The sequence below is a fragment of the Mastomys coucha genome, unplaced genomic scaffold (assembly GCF_008632895.1).
Source record: "Mastomys coucha isolate ucsf_1 unplaced genomic scaffold, UCSF_Mcou_1 pScaffold4, whole genome shotgun sequence".
NCBI classification, from domain to species: domain Eukaryota; kingdom Metazoa; phylum Chordata; class Mammalia; order Rodentia; family Muridae; genus Mastomys; species Mastomys coucha.
The window spans coordinates 22,445,701-22,455,618 of record NW_022196910.1 but is presented as its reverse complement, the minus strand read 5'-3'; the positions used below and the strand labels follow the sequence as shown (position 1 = coordinate 22,455,618).

Below are 9,918 nucleotides of genomic sequence, written 5' to 3'. Positions count from 1 at the left end.
TCGGGGGTTGGAGCCCAGGCCCTGAGACATGCTAGGCCAGTGCTCTGACACTGGACAGACCTCCCACCCTAAAATAAAGTTTTTACATGCTCTTTCCTATGCATAATTCTCTCTGTACCTCTTCTCCCTGCTTCTTCCCCCTTGTTTTCATTTCTGTGTTACTATACCAATCTGACACAGTCTCTGTCTCCTCAGTGGCTGTGGTGGTGACCAGGCACAAATCGAAGGAGCTGAGTCGAAAGCAGAGCCAACAGCTGGAGCTGCTGGAGAGTGAACTCCGGAAAGAGATCCGTGATGGTAGGCTCTGAGACTCCGCGTGGAGAAAAACAAACCTCGCTCACTTTTATTTTAATTTTTGCCCTTATGTGGAAACTGCCACATAATGAGAACTGATTATGTAATAGAAGGCAGGCTGAGCAGCAGGGTCTGGGCCTGGCTTTGTGTTTTATTTCGGCTCTTCTCTGCAGCCAACCGAGTAATTATCTATTGTTTCTTCTTTAATGAAAACCAAGGTCATACTCTGTGTTAGACAAAACAGCAGAAGATCTTATCCATTGTTTGCAGAGTTAAAATATTGCTCTTGGGATTCTGTGTTGCAGGCTTTGCCGAGCTCCAGATGGATAAATTGGATGTGGTTGATAGTTTTGGAACAGTACCCTTCCTTGACTACAAACATTTTGCTCTGAGAACTTTCTTCCCTGAGGTAAAAGAACATTGATCATCGTCCTCAGGCTGAGCCTTGAATAATAATGCAAGTTCTTGCCTTAAGTCCAGGCTGAGCAGGGAAGAGGATAATTATTAATTGCATTGATTAGGGTAGAGAGCAGCAACAGGCTACTGGCAATTACTCTTTGCCTGGTAAGGAATACAAGTTTAGAGTGATGGTTTTTGCTTTATATATATTTTTTTTACTACCAGTTTCAAACTGACTCCGTAGCTGGGAAGTGAGCTAATTCATTCTAAAATCAATAAATTGTGGGCTCGCCGATTTGTTGTGTTTATCTGCCTGACTTGCACCACTGCTCCTAGATTATTCGTTATTATTTCTCTATTGGTAACGAAAAGCAGGATCAGCCAAACGGGGAGAAATTGGACACGCAGGGAATTTGAGTTGATAGCAGGCATTTTTAGCCACGTGAAGGGTTTATGGTCTCTTCTTTGACAGTTTTTCTGTTAGTAGATGAGTTTGTGGCTTGCTTGTTTAATAGATATAGGTGTATGGAATGAGCCATGAGTACAGAAAATGTACAGAAAGCCCTTTGGGTTGGGGGAGTTTCACTTCTGTTCTGACACCCCCATTTCCTCACTTATTCTTCAGTTACCTCCCTCTACCCTAAGCCTTTGGCAAGGGCACTCACCCATTCTGTCTCACTATCCATGCCCTGATACTTCAGCTTTGCCATATTGTTCTGCTAATTCAGAGAGATGCCCTCTGAATTGGAACTCATTATTCCCCCCATATTCAGATCTGGGCCAGTCAGCAAAGTTAGAAATCTCTTCAAACCAAAGAAGGGGGTTGTATCATCTTGCCAGAAGTACCTTAGCTGTTTTAGCCAGAAGCCTAGGAACATGGGCACATGCAGGAAGCAATTTCTAGTTTCTATACAAGTCTAGCAGTGGACTTAGATTATATATATTTATCATATATATATATGTGTATATGGTATATATGTGTGTGTGTGTGTGTGTGTGTGTGTGTATATATATATATATATATATATATATATATATATATGCCACTATTTGGAGGGCTAGACATTGCCACAAGATACCTGCCATATGTGAGGATCTAGCCTTGATGTTATAAATCAAGAAGGCTACAAATAAGACCAGCTTTCTTACTTATCCTCCAAGAACACCAGGCACCAAGATCTGCTGTCTGCTGCCTCATCCATTTGCCGTACCTGAGGGAAGGAGGGAAATTCAAGTCCCTGAGTCAGGGTGATGCTCGCAGCCTCTGTGAAGCTTGCATCTCGAGTCCCAGTTTCCCAGTTCTCTGAGATTCCCCATTAAGAATTTAAAAGCAATAAAATAACAGAGATTTCCAGCATCCAGATGAGTACTGTGTGGGCTTTTACAGTTAATGATTGCCCTTGAGTGCTGAATAGCATAATCTGTGGCCTGAAAAGGAAATTCTCCTATCTTCTAAAGTCAGCAGTCAAGGAACACCACTGCACACTGAGTGCCTCAAAATGAAAGGAATCCCCAGAATAATGTGGCATTATTTTAGGAGAAGAGAATAGTCACAAGGAACTCAATTCAGGGTTCAGTGTGGTGTTGAATGGCAAACAGAAAGTCCTAAAGCTAGGAGTCATTAAGACAGAGGACCCAAGTGGAAACCAATGGGGATTTTTCAGAACTCTTTAAAGGAGACCTAAATCAAAACTAAGTTTATAGTAATAAGAAAAGGGGGATGGGGAGACCCCAAGACCAGAATGCTTGCTGTGCATGCTTATGAGGCTGAGTGTTAATTGAGTGCTTTGTTGATTGACCCAGAGCCAAATCCTTGGGCCTGGAACTTGGGTGCCTGAGAAAGCTTGATGGATGATCAGTTCTTTCAAGACAGCAAGGGAAGAGGTGGCTTGGGCATGGCCACTCCAGCTTTGCTCACCTGTCTGCTGGTTTTGTTTTAAAGCTTTCTTTTTCATTAGAGCAGTGGTTCTCAGCCTTCCTAATGCTGTGACCCTTTAATACAGTTTTTCATGTTGTGCTGACCCCCAAACACAAAATTATTTTTGTTGCTATGTCTATAACTAATTTATGAACCTTGATGAAAATATTTGATATGCAGGATATCTGATATGCAACCCATATGACAGGACCGTTTGGCTCCCATGAAGGGGAGTTGACCCCACAGGATGAGAACCACTGCATTGTGTGTACTTGTTATTGTTATTGTTGTCTGAGACAGGGCCCCAGATAGTACAGGCTGACCTCAAGTTCCCAATGTCACAAAGAAGGACCCTGAACTTCTGGTCTCCTATAGATAGACTGATTTCTGTTTTTCTGAAAATAGAAGACACATGGTCAGCAGAATATCTAATCTCTTGGAAGAAGGAAATTTGAATAAAAGGGAGAAAAAGCCTTGAGCCAGGAAGCCAGGGTATCACTTCCCAGCCGAAGGTCAAGAATGAATAGTGGGGTCAGAAGAGGGCTCAGAGGGTAAAGGTGCTTGTCACCAAGTCTGACAGTAAGAATTCAATCTCCAGGACCCAAAAGTTGTCCTCTGACAACCATACACACGTACGCGCACACACACACACACACACACACACACACACACACACACACTGAGGCATGTCCCTTCCCTTCCCTATAAGTAAAAATAATCATAAAAAGCTGTTTAAACTGGACATTTATATGAGGTTAAGAAGTAGACCAAAATAATTTGAGGTCTTCTGCTTTGACTAACAAATTTGAAACTATGAAATTAGGATCTACAGGAAAATTTTACTTTATTAAGACACAAGCTTTATCCAGGGTTTAAAGTATAAAAAAAAGAGAGAGAGAAATCTGTTTGAATTTATGATTTTACTTAGTTAATATTCAAACTATTACCCAATATGGTTTTACATTATAATCTTTAGTTGGGCATAGTACATATTAGTAATTTCAGACTTTGGGAGACAGAGGCCAGAGAATTGCTGTGAATTTGGGGCTGGCCTGGGATATAAAGTAAGACCCTGTCTCAAAATACCCAAAATAAGTAAATAGAATAAAATGCAATTCTTCATTTCAGTAAGATTAATGAGGCATTTTTGAAAAAGACCTCAAAATGAAAAGTTTATATTTAGGAACCACATAGCATAGTATATCAAGACATGTATTTTAAAGTAGGGATAAGCCCTCAGTCATAGTGGACACAGAGCACTATGTGCTCAACGCTCCTGCATTTCATTTTTATAAGAAGCCCGTGAGGTGGGAACTCCTCACCTACCTCCATTTCACAGATGGAGGAAGTCAGACACAGAGGTTAAATAACCTATGCATGCTCATGTGACCACAGAGTTGGACCCCAGGTAGCTTGCCTCTGAATTCTGTGTTTGTACATCGCATGTTCTGCCCATTTCTTGAGGATGTAACATAGTGGGACAGTAGATGCTACCTGGCTATGACGTATCTAAGAATGGCAGAACTGTGTGAGCCTCATGCTTGGAGGTCGGCACTGTGTGTGCCTCATCCTTGTGGGTCAGTTGCTTCATGAGAGGTCTGACATTTCCATAGTCTTCCACCACCAGTTTTTTTTAAACCTTTGAGTCAGTTCTTTTTTAAAATCCAACATAATCTACCAAAAAGCCAGTCTATACTGATGATGATTCTCAGAGGCTTCCAGAGGCCACGGGTGTTTCTTGAGAGTATAATAATTATTTATTATGTCTCAGAGGTAGCACAGTGGGTGCAGACCAAGGGCTCTTCAGATTAGCAAATAGCACCTCAGCTTTATTAAAATAGACTTGGGTATTGTAACAAAACTGCACTGTTCATTTCCTTTTGGATGTTATGAATAATAGAAGTGTCTCCCTCCTCTCAGTCAGGTGGCTTCACGCACATCTTCACCGAGGATATGCACGTAAGTCTCTCTGTCTTCACGTTGAACTCAGTGACTGTCGCCGCCATTGTTAATACTTTGAATCTTTATTGTGGGCATTTTGGATGATGAACTCAATGTTAAGTAACCTGTTGTCTTGGGAAACCCATTGTGGATCTGCTGTCTAAGTTTCAACTTATGTAGGTCCTGAGCTATATTATCTTCTGTATGTGTATACTGCTACATCATTGGAGTTTACTCTTCCCCTCACCCCCACCCCAGAACAGAGACGCCAATGACAAGAACGAGAGCCTCACAGCCTTGGATGCCCTCATATGTAATAAAAGCTTCCTGGTTACCGTCATCCATACCCTGGAGAAGCAGAAGAACTTCTCAGTAAAGGACAGGTACGTGTTAGTGTTAATTCTTTTGTATTTTTGATAAGCACTTAGGGTTAAAACCTAAGCACCCACCAAGTATGATGGCACATGCCTTTAATGGCAGCCAGAGGCTGAAGCAAGTAGAGCTTTGTGAGTTTTTGAGACCCACCTGGTCTACATAACCAATTATAGGCCAGCTAGGGCCAATCAACAACCCCAAGCTACTTATTTTAGCTTTGTTGTTTTTTCCTATTTATTTATTTATTTACTTCACATCCTGATCATAGCCCTTCCCCTCCTCTTACAGCCCTCCCCCATTTTCCTCTCCTTCTCCTCTGAGAAGAGGGAGGCCCTTCCCTGGGTAGCAGCCCACCCTGGCACATCAATCACGGCAGGACTACGCACATCCTCTCCCACTGAGGCCAGACAAGGATCCCACTGGGATCCTCCCAGTTAGGGGAACAGGATGTACAGGCAGGCAGTAGAGTCAGGGACAGCCTCTGCTACAGTCGTTTGGGGGACCCGCATGAAGACCTAGCTGCACATCTGCTATGTATGTACAGGAGGCCTAGGTCCAGCCCATATATGCTCTTTGGTTGGTAATTTAGTCTCTGGGAACCCCCAAGGGTCCAGGTTAGTTGACTCTTGGTATTCTTGTGGCATTCTCATCCCCTTCAGGTCCCCTAGTCCTTCCCTGGACTCTTCCACAAGCTTCTCCGAGCTCTGCTTGATGTTTGGCTGTGGGTCTCTGCTCCTGTATCGGTCAGCGACTGGGTGGAGCCTCTCAGAGGACAGCCATGCTAGGTTCCTGTCTGCAAGCAGAACAAGAACCAGTCCCTGACCCTGCTACCATTGTTTTATTTTTTGAAGGGCTGGGTATTGAACCCAGGGCCTCATGGATGCTGAGCAAGCAAGCGCTTCACACTGAGCTCCAGCTCCAGCTCTCAAGTTCCTTGTTCTCAAATCACTACCTGAGCCTCAGCATGCCCTATCCCAGCAGTGTTGACAGTGGGGGTTATGCAGCCGTGCTCTCTGCGACTCAGATCACACCAACACAACCCCAGTTCTGTCTTGAAGGCATACACACACACACACACACACACACATACACACACACACACACACACCACCCAGTAAAACCCTGAAGAAAACCCCAATGCCAAAAAAGAAAATTCTTAACTGAAGAAAGCAGAAGTGTTATTTTTAATTTTTAATTTTAAAGAAATACCCTAAATTTTTGGGAAAGAAACTCACTTCTTGTTGAAAAAAAAAAAAGTGAAACTGAAATTGACTTGTTTGGCTTATTTGTTTGTTATTTCATATACCCAGCAGGCTGACCTAAAACTCCCATTGTAGCTGATGATGATCTTGAATTCCTGGTCCTCTTGCCTCTCCTTCCATACTGCTGAGACCATAAGCGTTTGCCACCATAGCCAATACGTGCCCTTCTAGGGATCAAAACCAGGGCTTCATCCACTAGGCAAGCTGTTTACCAACCAAGCTATGTGGGTGCTTACCTCTGGTGTGTAATTTTGTGACACAAGAACTGAAGTGACTAGAACCTAAACAACACAAAAACGGCTCCTCAGAAGACAATCCCCCATTGCCAGCAAGACTCCATGGAAACGGGGAAAGTCCAGCTGAGTTCAGGACAAACGGCTGACCGGGCTCTATTTTTAAACAGGTGTCTCTTTGCCTCCTTCCTAACCATCGCTCTGCAAACCAAACTGGTCTACCTGACCAGCATCCTGGAGGTGCTGACCAGGGACCTGATGGAGCAATGCAGTAATATGCAGCCCAAGCTCATGCTGAGGCGTACGGAGTCTGTGGTGGAGAAACTCCTTACAAACTGGATGTCTGTCTGCCTCTCTGGTTTCCTTCGGGTAAGTGTCACAGGACTCTGCAGTGTCAGAGGTAAGACAATAGGCAGTTATTTTTAGCCCGTGCTGGTGTCTTTGTGGAGCTAAGTCCAGAATGCTCCATGGTGTCAGCATTTAACTGAACCTGATCTTGGACCTTCCAGACTGAATGGAAAATAAAAATTGTATGGGTTTTGTTTGTTTTGTTTGTTTGTTTCTTTGTTGTTGTGAATAGTCCCTAGGGGTACATGTAGTTCAAGTAGGGCTCTCTCAGGTAAGATTCTTATATGTGAGCTCATCTTCCTATCTGTGGCATTAGTGAACACCCATGGTCCTGCTAGCCCATTTAGGAAACTGTCCTGAGACCTGCGAATGTTTCAAACGCCAATGAGCACACACTGTTCCTGGGTCCTCTAAAATGTGTTTTGAAATACTCATTACTCACCGACAGGCTCGCAGCTAATGATGCTCCCTTCTTCTTCTCCGGCATTCAGCATTAAAGCAAATCCCCAAGGAGCCTCCTGTCCTCCGAGTTCACTTTCTTGAAGTGACTATGACTGACATATGGTTGAATTTCATTGAATCTTAGAATCTTTCAGAATGCAAACTTTCTATGGGCCTTGGAGCCCAGGGCTGAGTCTGGAGTTGAGATGGCTCCACCGCTTCTTGGCCTGTTACCTGTGGAGTTGACAAAAGATGAATATTGTTGGACTGTTTTGAAGCCCAGATGAGTGGGAGTATGCTGTTGCTCGGCACTGAGTAAGAACCTTATAAATATTGGCCATTATTATAAAATATTAAAATGAAAATCAGGGTGTTTCTATTGAGCATGGTCTTTGTTCAGTGCTCTGAGGCCCTGGGAAGGAAGGTTCTTATCCATCTTTAATTTCACCAGCCGTCCAGATTACAGCAAAATGGCATAGTTGTGTATTTGCAGCTAGTTTCAAAATCTAATTAAACCTTGAATAAGATACACTGTTATGCCACAGGTTTTAACAGGACTGCTTAAGTTGAGATCCACAAGCAGCCTTTTAAATTAGACTGTGCCAGTTTAATGTTTAATGCAATCTTAAGAGTAGATACCCAACATATTTTTAAAAAAAAATTTTTTTTTTACCTGACTTTTCCCCACTCCCAAGGCAATGGCCGTTTATTAAGATTAATGAAATCTGCCTCCTTTTCTATTTACTTGGTATGTGTCATCTGCTCTGGGGACATGTCAAGTGGTTATTTCTGGGGAGAGCTGCTTTTGGGCCTCACTGTGACTGGGTGGGCGGCAGCTGCTGAACACAGGCGGCAGACCCTCTCCGAGGTTCCCAGGTCTTAATCCTCAGCTGACCCTAAGTCAAAAGCCCGAGAATGGCATCCACCAATCTCTTCTTTAAAAACTCTGTCAGGGAATTCCTATAGCTAACAATGCATATAACCCTCTGAGGAAACAGAAAGCTAACACTGACCCTGAGGCTTTGTTGAAAACAGTAAGCTTGCTTGCTATCTGTGTCCATTATTCCCCAGCGCCTGAGCTCACCCAGCTGCCTGAGCCGCTGGAGTTGGCATGTTCACCGTGGGCATTGAATTGTTTTGTTGTTTGTGTGTTTCTGGTTTGGTGTCCATCCACTGGTAAATCTACTGGTTTGAAATTCACTCTCAGCTCTTCCTTACCCAGAGCTCTCAGGAGCCGCTCTTAGGCATGAAAAGGGGAAAGTGTTCAGAAAAATCTGGGCTCCAAGCCCAAGCTGCCCCCTTGAGCAAAGCATTCTGGGTCAAGATTTCTTCTCTGTGCTGATTCAAGAGTGTGTGGAACACTTGGTGGTGAGGGGGGGAGCAGCACAGCGCCCAAGAGGAAGTGGCATCCAGCCAGTCCTGGGCAGGACTTTCACTTTCAGTGGAAGAATCCCTCCAGTGATCAGGGGACTGGGGGCCTCCTCTTGCCCTGCTCATTGATGCTAAGCAGGTGGCAACCTTCAGTTATGATCCCTTCCCAGACTCCAAGGCCTGGTGGGGGCAGTAATGACAGTTGACTTCTGTTAAACACTGCTGTTTGCTATACATCAGACCTCAGGTCAGGAGCTTAGATTATCTTAGCTCATTTAACCCTTAATGGTCTGCAGAGGTAAGTGCATTTGTGGTCATTGAGCCTATGGGGCTCAAGACAGACAGAGTAGGTGTGATTCTGTATGGTGCCAGCCTCTGAATGAGCTCTGGTCTGTCATCTAAAGAAAGAAGACATGTCCCCCAACAGATGAGACATACTAAGCCTTGTATTAGTTGATGACAAAGAAATTTCGTGGCCTGGTGGTTTCCTAGGCTAGTCATACATCAGTGTCTCTGGAAAAGTTTTCAACCTGCCTCTGCTACAGAAATCTAGGTAGGGTAGGTATTTATGTGTCACAGGGTGGAGGGTCAGGCTCTGTGTGGCACAGAGTAGGGGCAGGTACCTAGGCTCTTAGAGAGATCCTCAAAAGATGCCAGAGGTGATTCATTAGGGCTAGAACTGTTGGCCTGAGGGGCAGTGTGAAGACAGATATCACCAGCTCAATTTTAAGAATTCTGGGAAATCTGACTAGAGAGCCCTTGAGCCAGTGGCTATTCCTCTGCCTAGCCCAGGGGCCCTGGCTAGCCTCTGTGTCAACCAGTGTGGCCAACCCATTCCCCACACAAGGGCCCTTGGTGTGTCTCTGACATGTGTAAGAAAGGCAGAAGTGAGGCTCTTAGGTTTGTGGTCAGGCCCTTACCCAAGGGGGTGGACGGAAAGCAGATCGCGGTGAGATTACGAACCATGAAATAAAGGAAGTTTCTTATGAGAACAAAATGTCAGGTACTGGTCCCCTTACTCCACCTTGGAAACTTCTGAACATTCCCCTCTCTGTCCCACATCAGGAAGACGATACTCAGGGAGTTGTCAGCAGAGGGGAGAGAAGCAAAGAGAGGCAGGGAGGAAGTGAACCAGGAGAGGTAGAGGGTGGCAGGAGACCAGGGTAGGGACCTGTGCTTGGAGGAAGAGACAGGGGTGAGCAGAGAGCGGAGGGGAGGCCCCAAAGGGCTGTGGGTAATCCTCCTGTTCACAGGAAATCAGAGAGCCAGAGGAATGCTCCTTTCAAAGCTGAGTTAGTTAGCTCTGCAGATGAACTTGGTAACGGGGGGGGGGGGG

The 9,918-nt window shown here is 44.6% G+C and overlaps 1 protein-coding gene across 1 annotated transcript in view; it reads left to right on the top strand.

Annotated features, from left to right (window-relative positions):
* The window catches only part of Plxnc1 (plexin C1), a 159,921-nt gene that overhangs the window by 111,734 nt on the left and 38,269 nt on the right, over positions 1–9,918 (top strand). The window contains exons 18-22 of the mRNA XM_031350348.1: positions 196–297; positions 600–703; positions 4,532–4,570; positions 4,811–4,935; positions 6,593–6,791. Of these exons, the coding sequence (XP_031206208.1) occupies positions 196–297; positions 600–703; positions 4,532–4,570; positions 4,811–4,935; positions 6,593–6,791 (569 nt within the window). The remainder of the gene's footprint in view (positions 1–195; positions 298–599; positions 704–4,531; positions 4,571–4,810; positions 4,936–6,592; positions 6,792–9,918) is intronic.